Source organism: Sardina pilchardus, chromosome 19, assembly GCF_963854185.1.
Source record: "Sardina pilchardus chromosome 19, fSarPil1.1, whole genome shotgun sequence".
Classification (NCBI taxonomy): domain Eukaryota; kingdom Metazoa; phylum Chordata; class Actinopteri; order Clupeiformes; family Clupeidae; genus Sardina; species Sardina pilchardus.
Window position 1 is genome coordinate 11,927,908 of NC_085012.1, and position 19,715 is coordinate 11,947,622.

General features: G+C 44.0%; 1 protein-coding gene across 1 annotated transcript in view; it reads right to left on the reverse strand.

The window, feature by feature from the left end:
- Positions 1-19,715, reverse strand: part of LOC134066549 (piezo-type mechanosensitive ion channel component 2) — a 60,075-nt gene that overhangs the window by 13,278 nt on the left and 27,082 nt on the right. Inside the window, exons 12-31 of the mRNA XM_062521913.1 lie at positions 19,688-19,715; positions 18,844-18,961; positions 16,685-16,845; positions 15,489-15,665; positions 14,732-14,854; positions 13,689-13,889; positions 12,784-12,988; positions 11,957-12,058; positions 11,448-11,613; positions 9,256-9,499; positions 8,840-8,936; positions 8,264-8,429; positions 6,878-6,967; positions 5,905-6,026; positions 5,174-5,242; positions 4,923-5,023; positions 3,588-3,711; positions 2,372-2,440; positions 1,766-1,932; positions 1,145-1,338 (exon numbers count right to left, since the gene is read on the reverse strand). The exon at positions 19,688-19,715 is cut by the window's right edge and continues 99 nt beyond it. Coding sequence (XP_062377897.1) covers positions 1,145-1,338; positions 1,766-1,932; positions 2,372-2,440; positions 3,588-3,711; positions 4,923-5,023; positions 5,174-5,242; positions 5,905-6,026; positions 6,878-6,967; positions 8,264-8,429; positions 8,840-8,936; positions 9,256-9,499; positions 11,448-11,613; positions 11,957-12,058; positions 12,784-12,988; positions 13,689-13,889; positions 14,732-14,854; positions 15,489-15,665; positions 16,685-16,845; positions 18,844-18,961; positions 19,688-19,715 — 2,724 coding nt within the window. The remainder of the gene's footprint in view (positions 1-1,144; positions 1,339-1,765; positions 1,933-2,371; positions 2,441-3,587; positions 3,712-4,922; positions 5,024-5,173; positions 5,243-5,904; positions 6,027-6,877; positions 6,968-8,263; positions 8,430-8,839; positions 8,937-9,255; positions 9,500-11,447; positions 11,614-11,956; positions 12,059-12,783; positions 12,989-13,688; positions 13,890-14,731; positions 14,855-15,488; positions 15,666-16,684; positions 16,846-18,843; positions 18,962-19,687) is intronic.

Below are 19,715 nucleotides of genomic sequence, written 5' to 3' on the forward strand. Positions count from 1 at the left end.
TGGTCTGGAGCTTAGAGGGCCTCTAACCGGCAGGAAGCACAGCCATCTCAATATGACCCCCACCCCCCCTCAAGAGATACGGATACACAAAATGGGCTTGAAATGCTCACGCTGTACACCGATTTTTAAAAGTTGTATTGGGACATGCTGAAACAACAAGCGATTAATACAAGGAGGGGGTACGGTTTTATGGAAAGTATGAAAAGCTTTCCATAAAACATGTTTTCTGAGTTGGTTTAAAAGTCTTGGTCTCACCTAACCCTAGATTGTATACTACATCAGTTGTGCAGCAAAGTACACTGAGGGAAAGATGGTGTCATTAGGCAAATATGGATTTAGTTCCCAAGGAGCTTACACTCAGACTCGAGTAAACATGTTCAAGCCTTCCCTAACTCCATCCTGACAGTCAAGGGCGGGCACTTAGGTAAATGCAACCTATTGGAGGTTTTAATCCCGACAATTGTTTAGCATTAGTCTACTGTCAATGCATTTCTATAGATAGATCTAGAGGTTTGCCCTCAGGGCAGGAGTCCCTCTATGGCCTCTTCCCGTTTGATGAGACTGTTTGCCTGTTGCCTTGGAGGATAAATCAGCACTTGAAAAGATGCACAATGTGACTTAAAATGTCCTTCAGCGTGAGGGCATTGTGTGCAACTTGAAGAGGATATCCTCCCAAACGCAGGGTTTTGTGTGGAGGATACACATATTACATTAAGAAAAAGCACTCAACAAGCCACGTCAATGTGAGCGCTCGAGTGAAACAGAACTGCGGAGTGTTTTCAAAATAAGCCTCAATTAAATTATGGCCCCCCCTCTCAGGAAATCAAGTTTATTAGATTGAGAGGGAGGCCAAAAATGGTCACACTAATTAGTCATGGCTCATCAATGTGTCAATTTTGTTTTTTGTGACATCCAGCCTTGATTACACACCACAAATGTACAAATCCATAATTTTCTAAAACAAAATGTTTTGATTGTTCCTAAATGCATTTAACATTTTGGTTTCAAAGTTATTCAATATTTTTCTTTTCAACGTCTAACCACTGAAGTCATCGGAAAAACTTGAACATTTTCAACACGCTTGCAGTTCTTCTGCGGTTTGCATAACACAGTCAGTGTGGTGGGTCTCTTCGGACTTCTGTACCTGGACAAGCTGTCTCTGGACAGTGCAGAGCCATGGCTCTCCAGCACGAAGTCGGACTGCTGTAAGTGAGAGGCCCGGGGGCTGGACGCTGGGAAGATGTCCTCCGTATGGTCCAAACAGGACTGCGAGGACGACGGCCTGCACATCTGCCTCTGGTAGTACACTTGCAGACTCTCCCGGGACGGAGTATTTCCCTGTCCGATGGCGAATACGGATGGCAAAACATCAGCGCATAAAATCAAAAGTTGTACAGATGTTTTAAAGAGAAAGCATGCTGTTTCCATAAATATCCCAACCGATATCAGACGTAAACAGAAAACTATGTGGTGACCAGAACACAAATATCCTGAGGGGCTACGCTAGTCTGAAGTGTGAATATTTTAGGTCTAAACCTCAAGTTCTCAGCCATTATTTGAATTGCTTTCAGCTGTTAAAAATACCTTGGACTGTGGTTTAGGATTGGGTTAGATATCCAGACATTTCAAATGCTTTATTTTATTTTAATCTAATCTCTCACAGCAACAATGAATTTTAACCTCCCCTTCCCATAATTAAAGAAATATGTGCGATACAGTAAATAAATGACAGCTGATAAAAACAAATAACATATAGACTAGTGACCTTTTTGACCTCCTGCGTGACCATACAGCGCTCGATTCTCAGCACCGTGGAGATGTCCATGTACTCCTGGCAGATGGAGTTGAGCCAGGCGGTGAAGCTGTCCATCAGGGCCAGGAAAAGCACCCAGGAGAACTTCACGATGTTGAACACTCGCTTCAGGATGTTATCTGTGCAAACAGGACACATAATACAGGCAGTCAGTCAGTGTGCTGAATCAACCTAGCGCTAAAACAGCACTGGCAGAGGTATCTTCCACTTCCTTTTAGTCCATTACACAGTTGAATGCAAACATTTGGGCACATCTGGACAAGTTTAAAAATATAAAGTTATGAAACATTAAGCGTTGCATTAATTGTTGTGTGGCAGGATAGAAATGTTCTGTGCAATTAACTTGAATGAATATACAGATGAATAGTTTTGTTTGGGAACATGAAACAAAAACATTAAGCTTGCAGGCTTTTTTAAAAAAAAAAAAAATCAACTGTCAATCCGGACAGCAGACGACTGCAGAAACTCAGAACTGGCTTGGTTCTGATCCTGAGTCGACAGCTTGCTGAGAGAACCCTGTAAACCCGACAGGCTAAGCAGAACCAGCAGATGTCTGACCTGGCCCATCGGATCGCTCCTCTTCCACACCATCGTCCTCCTGATCGTCCACCTCTATGGCCACATGTTCTGCAGGGAGAGAAGAGGAGAACTCCACTTGTAAAAGGTGGCTACGAGAAACATACGTCTACTTTGAAACAATGTAACCCTCCCCCTGTCGGGGCGACGCACACCAGGCTGGAGATAGGTGAACGTGATCCTAATCGGGACCATACTCCTGAAACATTTCTCGCCCGTTTTATAACTCAAAATCCGCTGTCCTGAGGGGATATGGGGCGGGAGGAATTTGGCTCGGAGTTGTAAGGGTGCACGGAGAGCCCCGTCCAGCCGTCATATGGGATGAATTGGCCGTGTCGAATGCAACATGGCACTCTCCCGCTCGGAGCTCGGGCGGCACAAAAAAAAAAACCAACGGACGGACGAGAAAGCTTGCCGTGCGGGGGGGTTTGGTGGGGGGGGGAAATGTGGTGGCCGCCGAGCAGAGCCGCGACCGGACTCCCTTACCGGCAACGCCAGCAGCCAGAGCCTGCGTCTAAGTAGGTGTCTGAAGTTCCCAGAAGGCCTGGCACACACAAAATGCCCATTCATGAATAATGTGTTTGGGTGGCAGTGGGGGCCGCAGGAAGGGTTGAGGGGTATGACGGGTTGAGAGAGAGAGAGAGAGAGGGGGGGGGAGGGGTGTATGGGGGTGGTAGAGAATATGCCGGAATACAAAGAGCTCAGCGGGCGAGCTGTCGAGCCAGCGAGAGTCGAGAGCAAACATTGCAGACAGGGCCGACTGCCCGCCCCGGAGCAGTGCTGCTGAATCAAATCTCTTTCACGGAAGAAGGGAGGGAGAGAGAGGGAGAGAGAGGGAGAGATGAAGAGGGAGAGAGAGGGAGCGAGAGAGAGAAAGACACTCACAGACTGACTGATGGAGTGTGGGAGACGGAGAGAGTAAAAGGGACTAAGAGAGGGAACAAGTGAGAGATTGAGTGACAGAAAGAGCGATAGAGAGTGGGGGAGAACCGGAGAGGAGGAAAGAGTGAAAGAAGTGAAAGACTGAAAGAGAGTAGGACACACAGTCACAGGAGTTGAGACAGAAAACCAGATAGAAACAAAGTGAGCGTGTTTTCGAAAGAGAGAGAAATTGCCTGAAGTTCTGACTGTCTGACTAACTAATTGAATACCCAAAGATTAAATTAAGTACTTTTTTGGCCCCTCCTGGCATCCTTACCTTCCCGCTGGTCCTTCTTGGTGGCTTTACGTCCATCGGTGTATCTCTTCCAGAAGTGCCGCCTCTCCTTGCTGCGTTCCTTCATGGCTGTCTTGGAGTCTGTGATCCAGGCATGGTACACAAACTAGAGAAGAGTTACAATAAAACACAACAGAAAGAAAGGACAGACAGAGGGTTGACTTAAACAATCTGCCCCTAAGTATAATTACAAAATAAAATCTGATGGGCTGACTTCATAGTTGGTAAGAGTTGTACCGCCTACTTTGTCCTCATTTCCCAATTGGATCATTTTGAAGCGCTTGTATTGTTGCTACTTAAGTAAGCAGCATCTAAGTAGGTTACTTTAAGTATTGTGCTTTTCCCATACCCATAAGTGCAGCCCTTCAGAATCAGAACAAGTCATAATAAACAATTCAACATCAGACCACCAACAATGCACACAACACAGAGAATGCAAGGTGTGTTTTGATCCAGAGATGTATGGTTAAATGCATGGAGCTAACGCCATTTACTGTAAGCCGTACGCAAACTATATTGGTAAAATGTATGTGCAAAAATGTTTCTGTGGCTTCAATGGACAAAAACACAACCCGCAATTCCCCGAGACACACCCATCCCATGACAAAGGGGGATTCCCTGGAAGAGAAAGCTTTCAGACAACACATGCACATCCACAATAATGGCAGCCTATAGTACACTGCATTTCCAAGAGCATGCGCCGGAGGCCATTTTGGCTCAAAGTAAACCGCAGTTTCACAGAAGAGAGAGAGCGAGAGAGAGAGAGAGAGAGAGAGACGAGCAATGGGGTTATTACGAAGTGCACTAATAGCTACACTTACAAAGTGAGCTGCGATGGATGGTAAATGCAGTGTGCAATGGGACACATTGGCTGAGAGAGAAACACACAGCATACAGAGGGAGAGGTGGAGTAGTAATGATCTAGAAGCCTGGTGGAAGTACCTTGGAAGCCCTGATTACATACTGCAGTATAGTTTTGGGGAGCCTAATGATAGACTTTGGTAAAGCCAGCAAAGCAGAGGCAAATTTTCGGATTGCTCTCTACAAGGAAGGACAAAGTGGGTGGGAGTTAGTAGGACTTAAAATGGCCACCAGGGCGTCACACACAGAGAGAGAGAGAGTTGTCGTCCGCACAGGATGTTAGCAAGTTAGTGTTCTACCAAAGAGAAGAACATTGTTAGCCTCACAGAGAAACAAAGCAAAACAAATGTTACAGACCGCATTTCAGTGTCATAACAGTAAATATGATTGTGATTGAAGTGTAGAGGAAACAGGGTGAGTAGAATATTAATTGGGGAGGTAGAGAACTGGACTCACCTGAAATGCGGACCTCTTCGGAGGCTCCTCTTTCTTCTCCTCGTCCTCCTCCTCCTCTTCACTGTCCGTCTCAAATAGGTAGTAGCTTCCGCTCCTCACCACTGTCGAAGAAGACAAAGTCTCTCTCTATACCATACTTCTCTTTGAACTAAACGTACAACTAAAGACTGCTTTTTTTTCTCTGTGGTGAAGAAATGTATAGAAGAATAAGGCGATGATGGAGTACTGGGAAAACATGCTGAAAAACCTACTGGATGCATGGTCTACCCAAGGCCTCCACCACTGTTTCCTTTTGCCTTTTGATTTCTCCTTTGTTTCTCCTGTCGCAAATGAACAAGATCGATGTTAAAGTTAAATATGAACAATTTAGCATCTTTCATTAACAATAATAATGAATGCACATTTTGTCTTTAAGACGGCGAAATACTGAGAGTGTCTGTTGGGGGCAGCTGTGTGTTAAAAGCGTTAAAAGCGTTTAGTGGTGCCACCTGCGGCATTTACAGCTGCTGCATGTCCTAAAGGTTCACAGATGTCAGGAACTTTTAGTGTGTTGTAGCTTTTAAGAGCCGGACAAAACCCACAGGCTACATTTGCCAAAGACCATTTTATTTCTGTCCCGTGCAGCGTGTGTGTGTGTGTGTGTGTGTGTGTGTGTGTGTGTGTGTGTGTGTGTGTGTGTGTGTGTGTGTGTGTGTGTGTGTGTGTGTGCGTGTGTGCGTGCGTGTGTGTGTGTGTGTATGTGTGTGTGTGCGCGCGTGTGTGCGTGTGTGTGTGTGTGTATATATGTGTGTGTGTGTGTGTGTGTGTATATGTGTGTGTATATGTGTGTGTGTGTGTGTCCGTAGGCTGGATCAGCTGCTCTGCTGATGGAGTGAGTCACTGCCAGCAGATTCAGAGTCAGCCCATGCTTATTGATATTACTGAATGAATGGCCAAACAACCTTCTGACTGTGTGCAGCTGCAGCGTTTATATAGGCCCTACCTTCGTCCTTCTCCTCTTCCTCCCTGACCCCGGCCTGACCCTCTCCAGAGTCCTGGGCCATGCTCAGCATCCTCTCCTTCCCCCTCTTGAACTTCTGCTGCCGGCTCTTGATGCGGTCCATCCTGATTGGTCATAAAACAGGAAGTGAGAGTCAGAGGGGGGAAAAGGGCACCCTGTGGACTGACAATTGGTCCTCTGTGCGTTTGTGTTGCTCTGTGTGTCATTGCTCTGGTCTGTCTGGGGGAGTCGCGAGACTGCTAAGCCTCCCTTTTGACACAATGACGATAATTACATAGGGGGGGCAACGTGTGTGTGTGTGTGTGTGTACATGATTGTGTGTGTGTGTGAGTGAATGAATGTGTGTGTGTGTGCACGTGTGTGGGTGGGTATGTGTGTTTATGAAAGTGTGTGAAAGTGTGTGAGTGTGTTTATCTTCGTGTCGAGACATGAGCGAAGGAGCTCAGACAGCCAGCAGCAGGTAGCGAGAGAGGGTGGGGAGAAAGTGGGAGAGAGAGAGAGAGAGAGAGAGAGAGAGAGAGAGAAAGGGAGGGAAGGAGAGAGAGAGAGAGAGAGAGAGAGAGAGAGAGAGAGAGAGAGAGGGAGGGGGAGAGAGTGCTGAATGATCCTCTTTGTGTCTGAGGCAGCAGGCAGATGGGGTCTAAACGCACAACACCAAGTCCAACATTGACCTGTCAGCTCAGCCCTGCTCACTGCACTGCACTGCACTGCACAGACGACTATGGACACAGTCATGCATACTACCGAAGATTAGCACCCACACAAACACACACCTCTGTGTTACACCTACCAGTGTGTGGCCAGTGCCTTACACTCATAGCATTAATACAATAAGATAAATAAAAACTATCATACTATTTTAAATGTCCAACTTACCTGATATATTCTTAGTCATTGTTTATTTATGAGGTAGGATATACTTCGATTACAACGAAAAATCTGAAAACATGCGTACTGTCTTTTCAGCAGGTCCATGGACTTCTTCTCCTCCTCAATTCTGGCTTTGACCGCCTTCACAATGGTGGCCTGGAACAACTCGGCTCCCCTGTAAGACACGAGCACCTCTCCCAATTAAAACATTTGAACACAACACAGGAGCCGTCGGAAAGAAAATGTAGGTCACTGGAGAGGAATATTAAGGGCATATTATGCCTCTTGGCAGCCAATTACACTTGAAAAGCCATTAAGCAACTACCTGATCAACAGTGTTGGGGAGTAACGCATTACATGTAATTGAGTTACGTAATTTAATTACAAAATAAATGTAACAGTAATATATTACAGTTACTGTAGAAAAATTTGTAATTCAATTACAGGTACTTTTGAAATTTTTCAAAATTACAATTTGAATTACATCTCAATATTGTCAGCTAAACCTGGCAGAGAATATTGTATGTAAAAAGAACTGTTTCCCTCCACAGCCATAGTTTGATACGGGACCTTCTGATATGCTCTATCACGTCTACAGCGCCATCAGCGTAGGCCTGCATGCCTGCCTGTAAACGTGTTATGATTATCATTATATTATCCTCACAAAAAATGTGATGCTAATTCATGTATTGAATGCCCTTGCTGCCTTGTGCGCTTGTATAGAACTGCTCGGCAGCCTGTAGACCAAGGCCGAAATCTTCGCACGGATTTGGGGACTACATATATTATAAAAAAATCGGAAAAGTAATCAAAAAGTAATCAAAAGTAATTAGTTACGTTACTCAGAAAAAGTAATTCAAATAGTTACACTACTATTACAATTTAGACAGGGTAACTTGTAACTGTAACACATTACATTTCTAAAGTAACCTACCCAACACTGCTGATCAAACATGCCTGGCATAATAGACTAGCATAAAGGTCTAGTTATGGTCATACTTGAGGGCCTCTCCAAGCTAGCGTGAGTTAGACTGAACTCATCTCACAATCATAAAAACCTTTGTTCACTTAAATGCAAATCACTGACGTAACATTTATATGACAGTTTAAATAGTCTGTCAAAAGTGTATGCTACAGTGATGAATGTGACTGAAAAAGTATAATGAATGTATTCTGAATGAGTATACAATCTATAACACATTGAGCAAGACTGGCCAACACTGCATTAACAAATTAAGTCTCTTGTGTCTTGAAGCAAGTCATTTTATGGCACTATTGCACCCTATTTGTGTGAATACACTTTAAACAAAAATAGGTAAAACTAATGTTTGCATTAAGAACCTATTGATGGTTTTATGTGCTTTATTTATGTTCATAAGGTGTTCCAGGCATCTCTATACTGTATATGTAGGAGACCAAAAGGCCAATAGTGGCAAATTTGAAATACTGAAGCCCTCTGCCAATGAGTTACCTGGAGGCCAGCACTTGTGAGGAGCGAATGTCAGCTACTACATGCAGGAAGTAGTAGCTCATGAAGACCCGTCGCTGTAGCAACAGGAAGGCAAAGCAAATGCTGTCCCAAATGATGCCAGCTTCATCGCTAGGCAACTCACACTGCTTGGTAGCCTGCTGCTCCGCTAACAGGAAGGAAGCATAAAATAATTTGATTTATTTACGGAGGTTTATGAGGTTACCACTCAGTGCAACATTTTTTTTTTTAATGTTTGGAGTATTTGTATATCTAGGAAAACAGAAACAGAAATGGGAATACAATAAAATAATCCTTTATTGTTTTTATTCTGTCCAAATACCATGCCAGCTAATTTCACTAAATGGTTCGTTCCAACTGGTTCTACGATTTTACACATTAGTAAGAACAGATGGTATAAAAACACAAACAGAAAACTCAGTGGAGATGATCTGATCACAGATGTGGGCATTCCTCCACTGCCAAATAAAGAAAAAAAAGTGAAATAAAAAGACTAAAAAAACACCAAAACCAATAAAACCAACTGAAATGTGAAGATAGTGAGGTTTCGGTACTTACGTCGGGAATAGCCTTTTATAGTGCACGCCAAACTGAACAACTGGATCAGCCAACAGTGGTTGGCAACCAGGGACTTTATATACCCACAGGCCGCTATCTAAATACAGAGAACAATCCAGAAAGAAACATAAACACAAGCTGATTCAACTTTGAAATGGTCAACATGGGCTGTGCTATCTTTGTTGACACTCTGTGGGTAAGGTTTGGACATTTTCAGACTATCAAAGACATGTAAAAACAGGAAGCTTGTGTTTCAAGTTTGCAAACAACAATTTAACATTTGGAATAGTGGAACAGCCCAGTGGGGAAACAGATCACATTTTATTTCTTAGAGACTTCTCCAGTATGTTGAGTGGACTTCAGAACAGAATGGCCATGATTTGTGATTCATCACACTAACCACTGGAGTGACTCACCGAGAGGATATTCTTCATGGTGATCACAAACACATTGTAGGCGATCAGGAAGTCCCAGTAGTGCATGATGCTTTTGATTGGCTTGAGCAGCAGGTCTCCGCCGAAGAGCAGGAAGTAGAAACAGGCCACCAAGTAGCCCATGCAGAAGATGCTGATGCGTGTGGTTCCCGTGATGAAGATGATGGTGAGCACGAACCAGAACAGGTAGCTGAACATGATCACCTTCAACATGTCCAGGTAAGACCTGGGGATTCAGAAGTCAGGTAAGTCTTGTGCTAAGCTTTTACAAGTTTTGTTAGTTTTTGTTTATAGCTTTGAAATGATTTTATAAATGTATTCTCAGTTTGGTTTCTGGTTTCATTTCAATATTGGTTAGATTTACAAGTGCATTATGGGTTTATTTTCATTTCATTTTGAAGAATTGACAAGTTTTAGCTTAGCTTTCATTTAATTTTGCAGTCAAAAGGTAGGATGACAGGATGCATGGCAATATACTACTATACTATACTATCATATGATGTCATATAATATAATATAATATAACATAATATAATATCATATAATATAATATAATATACTATTATAGAATAGAATAGAATGTAGGCCAGTGTCACTCAAAAAGTCAAACAGGACAAAATGGTATAAAAAGTGCAAAAATAATGAAAAAATAAAACCATTAGCAATTTATTTCATTTTAGCTCATGTTGCATTATCCCTTGTAGCTTATTTATTTGCATTTCCATGTATACAGTTATACTGTATATGAAAGACAGCTGCAATAATGTACACAACCTGTCCAGCTGGTGTACAGTACTCTTCCCCAGACTCTAATGCTTGTAGGACACGGCTCGGCTGAAGACCTTCTAGGAGTGATTTAGGGTTCCTCAGTTCACACCATGCTGACCAAGATCTGCGTGTACAGCACTTCCTGCTGACCCGAAAAGGCCCGTCGCTTTAATAATCCTCAATAGCTGCCCGCTGCTCCGACTGGCCAACGTCAACAGCATAAGTAAGCATAGCCTCTCTCCACAAAGACGAATTGGAGATCGGCCCTTAATATGATTTCGTGTCACAGAGTTCACTCAAGGCACTGTCAACGCGCTTGACGCCAGTCAAGTCAGAACAGCTAATTTTCTTGACTTGACGGGATATAGAGTTACGGACCATGACAAACAGCTTCCAATACAAAAGAGGCGGTTAGGAGTTGGACGAGGCGATTTGACTTCTTCGTGTTATCTGAGATTTTTGGGCTTCGAGGCGAGGAGAGACCCAACAGCCCAAGAAATTCTTTCCTTGTGGGTAATAGGACGATTGATCTGATAACCCCATACACTTGTCAAAACAGTGGCGTACAAAAACATTAGAGGCATTAAAATGAAATGTCAAGTTTATGGAGTTTTGAGATAGACCTTTTTTTTCAGAAACTGAGAAACGAGAAGAGTAGATGGCAGTGTTTTATCTGCATCTGATGGTGCGAATCCAATGCTTTTCTCACACCCAGAGGATCCCTTAGAAAATGGAGATGATTTAACCTCCCTAACATTTCAATGAATCTCTTTGGGGAAGTAGCAATGGAAAGTGGATAATAAAACCAGCAGCAAATGTTAACACCATCAAAACCCCATTTAAACACGTTCATCTCAGGCCGTAACAGATGTCCCCATGGTTGCATCATCATTCTTTACACTGCCTGGCTTGTACAGGACAGACTAAATTAATAAATGAATAGCCTGTATGGGGGAAACAACTAGATCATTTGCCACTAGATCACCATCTCAATAAAGTCTGAAGAGTAGGGTCATTTCACTTCACTTAACAGCAGAAACTTAAGGATTAAGATTCCTTTCAAGAATGAAAAAGCATTTCTCCTAAACCAACAATCTGCATAAACAATAATACGAAAAAATAGTAAATTAAAATGAAAACAGAACAAAGTGACATCTGAGTGTTTGATCAAACCACTGCCTCTTGAAAAAAAAAACACTTGAAAAAGTGGTTAATCAAACCACTGCCTCTTTTCAGTTACACACTGCCTCACGTGCAAGACCTATTGTGTACTCCTCTGAATAGTTGTCATGCGTCGTATAAATAACTTTTATGCAAACATCTGGATATGTCCTCTGCAAACCCTGTGCAGGACAAAGGCACGTCTAAAACCTTGTGAATAAGTGGCCCCTGAGGACCAGGTCTACCTGCAGCGGATGAAGTCTGGCACTGGGTTGTGCTGGCTGAACGATGCGGCGTCAAGGTCTCGGCAGATCTCCACGTTGTCCCCGGCAACGAGACGCACGGCTGCTTCGTTCTCTTCTTCAAAGACGTGCCTCTGGAGCGAGACACCCAACAGCAGCATGAAGTCATCTACAAGAGAAGAGAAGAGAAGGGACGAGAGGAGAGGAGAGGAGACGAGAAGAGAAGAGAAGAGAAGAGAAGAAGAGAGAGGAGAGGAGAGAGGAGAAGAGAAGAGAAGAGAAGAGAAGAAAATAAAAGAGAAGAGAAGAGAAGAGAAGAGAAGAGAAAAGAAGAGAAGAGAAGAGAAGGGACGAGAGGAGACGAGACGAGAAGAGAAGAGAAGAAAAGAAAAGAAGAGAGAAGAATAGAGAGGGAAGGAGAAGAGAAGAGGCTTTATTATTTCTGCAAAACACATTTTTGGAGCTCTTTGAAACAGACTAGAGCTAAGCTCCACTGCTACACAGCTACTCACAGAGGAGGAAGAGTGGGTTGGGTCTCGTGTGGAAGTCTGGAAAGTACAGCCACTTCACTACGTTGGAGTCCATGCTGGATGAGGGAGCTCTCCATGGATAGTCTACAGCAAGAAAAATATGGGCCTTCATCCATACCCTTGACATGTGGTGTACTGTATGCTGTACAAGACAATAACAATTTATCTTCCCATAGACCTGCTATGATACACTTTTTTATGTCAGCACACAGTTCTTTATCAATTCCAGCCTAAAGTTATATATAGATATTCTGTAGAGTGGTGGATTGCCTCCTTCCAGTCGTTAGCATCGATGGGTACGTGTGAGTAGGGACCAATATACACAGAGCTGGAGGTTGTGAAGAACCCTATCTCACTGATCAGTAGCAAGTGGCAGATTTTCTATGGTTTGCTACTGTTCCGCAGTGGAACGGTTGGCACCATCAGTGCTGCGCTAGCGATATAGGAGCTGACTGTTGAACTTGGTTCAACTTTCAAAGTGTAACGAGAGGCTCGTCAATGTCAGTTTGATGTATCCTAGGAGCATTTCTGGCGTTCTGACCAATCAACGCGGTGAAATTCTGCATAGGGGCGGGACGTTTCTTTCCCTCGAACAGAAATGAGTGCTTAACGTCTCTTAGCAACGAGACTTTGTTTAAACTTATCAAAATCATTACGATCTGAGTATTGCGCTAAACCTTGGTGCTGTCGCTTCGTTATTTTCACCGTGATCCCCTCTTGATGCTTCCAATGACTGTATGGATGGACAGCATTGCCCAATAGACAGCCATTGAAGGGGTCTCTCTGAGACCCCTGTGGGCGAGACCAACCTGAGCAGGCGGAGGGGGGGATCCCGATGCACACCAGGTACTGGAAGGTGAGCATGCAGGCCAGGAAGCAGCAGTACTTGGGCCAGATCTGAGCGATGGCCTTCCGCCGGCGCTGGTACATCACGGCGATCAGGCCGAACGCGTGCAGCATGGCGTAGAAGTCCATGCGCTGGCCAATGACATTCACCGCCAGCAGGAAACATGTCTGAGTGAGGGGGAGCGAGAGCGTGAGAGAGAGAGAGAGGGGGAGAGAGAGAGAGAAAGAAAGAAAGAAAGAAAGAAAGAAAGAAAGAAAAAAAGATAGAAAGAAAGAAAGAGACATTTGCATTTATTAGTCTCTCTCATCCTTGCTTATTGTATTTATCATTTAAGCAATAGGCCCCGAGAGGCCAGAGGTTACAGTGATAACAGGTGTGGATTTTGTGGATTTTGGATGTGAATTTGGAAGGGAGGAGGGTGATGGAGAGTTGGAAAGAGAGAATGTATATGGGAGTAAATTGTGTTGACAGTTGATGATATTTAATTTTGCTCAGTCCTTTCAAACACTTACAAAACGTCCCAATATGTCTTAGCCTTATTTGACCTCTCTCCTCAGTCTCCAAACACCTCACATTGGAGTGAGTGCTGGTTGAGTCCTACATTGACAGTCACCTCAGCGCACTTCTCACTACACCTTTATACACCTACACCTTTATTCATACAGGAAACAATGTGGCTATGCATACATACTGTACACACACACACACACACACACACACACACACACACACACACACACACACACTCAGACACACACACACACACACACACACACACACACACACACACACACACACACACACACACACACACACACACACACACACATGACAGTGTCATTTGAGGGTAGATGTTGATGGGAGTACCTCCAGGCCAAACTTGTAGAAGAAGAAGTTGATGAAGTACTTGGCGCAGTTGAGGATACCGTCGTCCAGGTGCTGGCGCGTGATGTCATGGAAGATGGTCCTGGTGACGGGGGTGGTGAGGTTGTTGCGCATGCGGTAGAAGTCCTGGTGCCGGTAGACGGTCACCTCGAACGCCAGCAGGGCCAACATCATCAGGTTGTTCTGAAGGGGGAAAAGGAAGGAAAGAAGGAAAGAAAGAAAGAAGGAAAGAAAGAAAGAAAGAAAGAAAGAAAGAAAGTGAGATCAACTAGAAAAGCATTCAGAGAGCGCAAACCTCCACCAATCGAAAACATAACCGCCTCCTGGATCCAGGCAGTGATACGGATCACTCCCAAAATGTAATCGTTTCTTTCTTGGGTCATCTCAGACCTTCCCTGAAAATGTACAGTAATCGAAATCCATCCATAACTTTTTGAGTTATCTTGCGAACGAACAAACAAACGCAAAAACAGATAGACAAACAAACAAGCCACGATGAAAACATAACCTCATTGGCGGAGGTAAGGGGATTCTCTACGAGATGTGTGTGAGACAGATACTGAGGTCACTGTTCATATAGCTGTATATAATATCTAACTATGTGAGTAGCGGTGCCAAGTCTCTATGAGAGACTGTCAAATGCTTATCTAAGTGTTGAAATGGCATATAACTTTTCCAGGCCGAGGTTGGCTGAATGGGTTTATGCATTCTTTTCTTGATGCGTGTGTGTCAGTGAGCTTATGTGAGTGTGTGTATGAGAGAGAGAGAGTGTGTGTGTGTGTGTGTGTGTGAGCAAGCTTGTCTGAGTATGTGTGCACATGTGCGAGTGTCTGTGTGTGTGTGTGTGTGTGTGTGTGTGTATGTGTTTTAGTGTGTGTGTGTGTGTGTGTGTGTGTGTGTGTGTGTGTGTGTGTGTGTGTGTGTGTGTGTGTGTGTGTGTGTGTGTGTGTGTGTGTGTGTATGTGTGTGTGTGTGTGTGTGTGTTTGTGTGTGTGTGTGTGTGTGTGTGTGTGTGCATGCCTCACCCTCAGATTCTCCAGCAGAGGAGAGAACTTCTTGAGGCCGACCCAGTTGGCGGGGTCTATGGGGGCGCTGTAGAGCAGTGAGCGCGCCATCTCCGCCCGCTCGGCCTCCGTGTAGTTCTGAGGCTGCACCGCACATACAGGAAGAGGAGGAGGACCAGACAAGACAAGATAACAAGGTCACAACAACACAAGGTCATGAACAGAGACAGGAAATCAAATGGCTATGGTTATGGTTAAGGGATCTGACAGACGCTTTTGTCCAAAGTGACATAGAAATAAAAACAGTACAGTAATTAATTTAACAGTGAACGATCTGAGAATGAAAATAAACAATGGAAATGAAGGAGAATAGCAAATAAACAATAAATACAGGAAAACAAGAGGGCTAAGAAACAAAATTAAGAAGTTAAGGGGGAAGAGGTAAAAAAGAAAGATTGGGGAAAAAATGGAGGACATTGTTCAGAGAGTGACAAGAAAGAGGGAGAACGATGGCAAAAGAGAGATGTAAAAAAAGGAAAAAAGGATGAAATTCTTCAGCGAGTGGCGAGAAAAAGAGAGAAACACTGAAAGCAACAGATAGACGCACAACAAAAGAGAGAGCAGGCAAGAGACGAGTGTGGCAATCAGAGGCAAACACAGAGAAATGACGACTGGATCCAAAGAACACAACGGCTGCACATTCCACAGGCGGAGGGGCCTGACAGGAAGTTGCTGAGTCGGAGCGCGAGCAGCGAGCAGCGAGCAGCGGCCCCCTCACCATGCTGCAGTTCTTGGCGTAGGTGGCGGGCTGGATGGAGCTCAGCTGGTACAGCATCTTGCAGACGATGATGACGCAGGTCCACACCGTGCACACGCTGGACGCCAGCGGCCGGAACTGGCTGTACGGGAGAGCGAAGGCCCAGCTCACCAGGAACACGTAGTTGAAGAGGGACACCTGGGCAACACACGGAAAACAAAACACATCTTCATCAGTCATCATCCACATCATCATCATTATCCTTATCATCATCATCATCATCCACATCATCATCAACAACAACATCATAATTATCAGTTTTCAATTCATTCATTTATTCATTCAAAGCACTGAACCTTGAATGTTATTCATTATTTCTTAGTCACTTTGGATAAAAGCATCAGCTAAATTAATAAATGCAAATGTAAATCATCATCATCATTATTGCCGTCATCATCATCTTTATCGTATTATTATTATCATTAGTAGTAGTAGCATGGTTAATGTATGTTTATGTCTAGCATATAAGAATGCTTTGGAAACTTACTGGAACAGCGTATTGGTCTAACAGACTCCCACAGAGAGACAGCGAGAGCTTGGGTGTTCACTGTTTTTTCTTGCCTGATATCTATCTGCTATTCTTTACCTGATATCCACTGAGGGTTTGTCCAGCCACCAATCAATATTTATTCAAGCCATGGAAAACGATTAGGAGTCATAACACCTAGGCTCTATTGGGTGGAGTGTATCATCAGACTCAGACTAGCATATCTAATGCAAAATATTTAGGAACATTCTTAATTTCTTTTGACAAAATCTTGAACAGAGGTCCTCCTGAATGCTTCACAGAACTAAAAATGGTCATTTGGTTTTTCAGAACAATCAACAGCCAAGATTATGTCATCTTGTTTTCTGGTTGAATAACCAGCTCAGTGATATCATATTCTACCTTATCTCTTTTAAAGTTTGCTAATATTGTTGATCTTTTAGGACACCTTTTGAAGTCATTTTCACTGCATATTTTACCTTGTAGCTCTATGCATATGACACAAACACTGCCCCTTGCCAGCTGATATGTCCTACATTAGCTCGAGACCAGACCCATACCCAGAACCCAACACTTCCCGATCAATTTGCCCCAAACACAAAACTCCAATCCTGGTAACCCTAAAGACTCCACTTCCCATGATGCACTTCCCCTGGTGTCCTGGGCTCACCTCTTTGACGGAGACCCAGATGATGTAGGAGGAGACGATCTTGATGATGTGCAGCTCCAGCAGCCACCAGATAAGCAGCTGCAGCTGCTGCATGTACTGCAGGAACTTGAGGAACAGCACCGTCAGGCGCTCCACCACCAGACTCCACTTATTACGCAGGTCTGAGCAGCACAGGAAACAAAACACACACACACACACACACTCATGTTTAGTCATTCCGATCCATTCATCCATTTAGAGCCTGAGTTGTGTGTGTAGTTTGCCTTTATATAACGAAAATGCATTTTTTTTTAGTCATTTCATTTACGTTTTTTTTTTTTTTTAAACTAAACACACCGCAGAGGTGATTATACACTTTCAACAGCATGTGTGCTTTCTGGATATAACCCTGGAACCGTGGAACTGGAACTCATGACCCATCTTGCCAATGATCTATTCTACTGTATGACCAGGAAAGTTGTATGTTCAATGCTCTTGGGAGTAACAGACATATAATTGAGATGTGTAAGTTGCTTTGGATAGAAGCGGCAGCTAAATAGATAAGTAGCATAAGTAGCAGTAGAGAGCAGAGAATGATCTAGGCCGTGCAGGCCCTTCCAATGCCCTGTGGGTATAATAGATGGCATGACACTGGGCTTTTCCCAGAGACGTGTTTTGACTGAGTGCTCCTAATTAAGTATGGCTCTTCTTCAATATCCTCCTTAAAAGAGGGTGTGACGGCTGCTTCTGTAGCCCAGAGACATACCTTAAGACATTATGTCAGATGGGGATAGCCACCTCTTGTATAAACAGAGTTGAGATGTTTTGTCTGCCTCGCTTACATACCTGAATGTGCCAGTCACAGTCATGCAAGATTAATTATAACAAATTCCCTTTTCTTAAGACTAATTTGCTTGACGTGACAGAGATTTATTTCATGCACTGTATATGGCGATCCTTACAAGTAAATCAAGAATGCTACTTTTAGCAATCCTAAATCATTGTCCTGAGAGGAAAAAGCTTCTGTATATTGTGGTAGATTCCAATGCTTAGTTCAATACAAACTGCATAAATAACAAAGGACAGTATGCTTACAAAGGCCTTGAAGAGACTAACAGTTAGTGTGTGTCAGGGCATACAAGGGCATGGACTACCCAAATGCATGGATCCACCAGAGAAAAATGACTACTCAGGATATGATCCTCAGGACTTAATGCCTCAGTAACCCCTGCGGGATCTCTTAAAGGCCCAGCTGGGATAAAGCAAAACACTTAAAGAGACAGTCGTGCAGATTACGGGATAAGGGACGAGGCGAGGAATGCCTCAAAAACAATGACCGGCGCTAACAACAAGCCCGGAGGAATAAATCACTCTGAATGCTCTCTGACACTTTGTTGAGTCTCTGTTCGATCTGATTTATGAAATCTAGCATTTATGAGAAATTCTAGACGGATTTTTTTTTTTTTTTCCCTGAACACGCTCTTCTCGCGCAGTAAGGTAGAGTACACTATGTGTCAGTCCTTTCTTACATCAGGCCAAAACACCAGCAGCTCCACAGCCAAGGATGGCTTGCTCTGCTGTGAACCCGGAGCAGCCCGGGATTGCTGGAGGATGGAGAATATTTACTGTATATTCTACAAAAATATGTGGGCTTAATAGCTGCACTGAGGGTCGGAATGCGTCAGAGTGAGGCGACGTACAACAGAGCAGTGTGAGTCATACATAACAGTATGGCACAATGTAAGACACTTTTGGGGGAATTTATGAGTGAGTCACACCAGATCTATCCAAAATATTGAAAGATCATCCCGACCACAAATCTACTGGCCACGGTACTGAACAGAGCACTATGAAGCATTCAAACACCAAAAAATTCCACCCCTAATTCACCATTTTTCTGTTTTTCTTTTTTTTTTCTATCACACTGGGAAGGCTTCAGCACTCGATGGTGGCATTCCAAACCAGCTGTTGGCTTTGAGAGCACTCGCAGACAATTAAAATGAATGAGAGAGTGGGGGCCGAGCGACTGGCGCAACAAAAGAGAGAACGACGACAGCGAGAGAAAAGGAGCGGGAGCAGTGGAGCGAGAGAGGCACTTCGAAACTCCGCGCGGCCCCGAAAAATGCCATGTTTGTTCGCCAAACATGTCTAGACACTTTTTTTTATTTCCAGCTGTTTGCCCCGTCCTTCCTCGGCCTCGGCCTCGTCCTGTCCACTCAGCCAGAGAAAGCGGTACGTCTCTGCACGGGCCTGTTGCTGCTCTGTGCGGAGGACTGCATGTGGACTCGAGAGCCTCTTCTGTGCCATATTGCTGCACAGCTTATTAACTTCTCTGCAGGCCCTCTCCGAACGGTTCCAATGCGTCTCCATTGAAGCTCCGTTTAAAGCGGCCGTAATTGTATTAGAACGGAGCAAAGGGAAAAGCTTCTCAGTTTACGCTGGTAGCAATCCTATTTCAAACTCCTTCCAGCTTCAGGGCCGTTTAAAGAGTGTAGGAAACCTTTAGTGTCCTACAGTAGAAAAGCAAAGCCATGCTGGCTCAAATGAACCAACTGTGTTTTTCTTTACTTTCGCTACGCCTTACAAACCAATAGCAACACATGTCAGAATAAGGTTACAGGTCAAAAGGACCACTATAGTCTTTATGTGCAATGTGCTACAACATGCTATGGAGTCTTGAGTGAATGAGTCAATTATGTATGTTCATACTTAAAAATTCAGTATATGAATTTAATGGACAAGTGTGTTGCCCTTGGGAGTATTGCTGTGTGCATGTTGAATGCTAGGATGAACAGGTGGCTGAAATTGAGAGTGTAATTTTCCAGGACACAGAAAAACACAAGTGCTGATTAAAAACTGTTTGTCTTTTGCTGCACGGGTCAGTGAGCCTGGACGACACCTTAACAGCACTCTACCTGATCCTAAGTCAGTGGCAGGCTCCGTGTGGCAGGGAAACCCGTCCGCTTTGCTTGGCAAACACGGCACTTCGTCATCTCTCCTCTTCACGATGACCTCCTCCTCTTCCTCCTCCTCGTCCTCTTCCTCCTCCTCT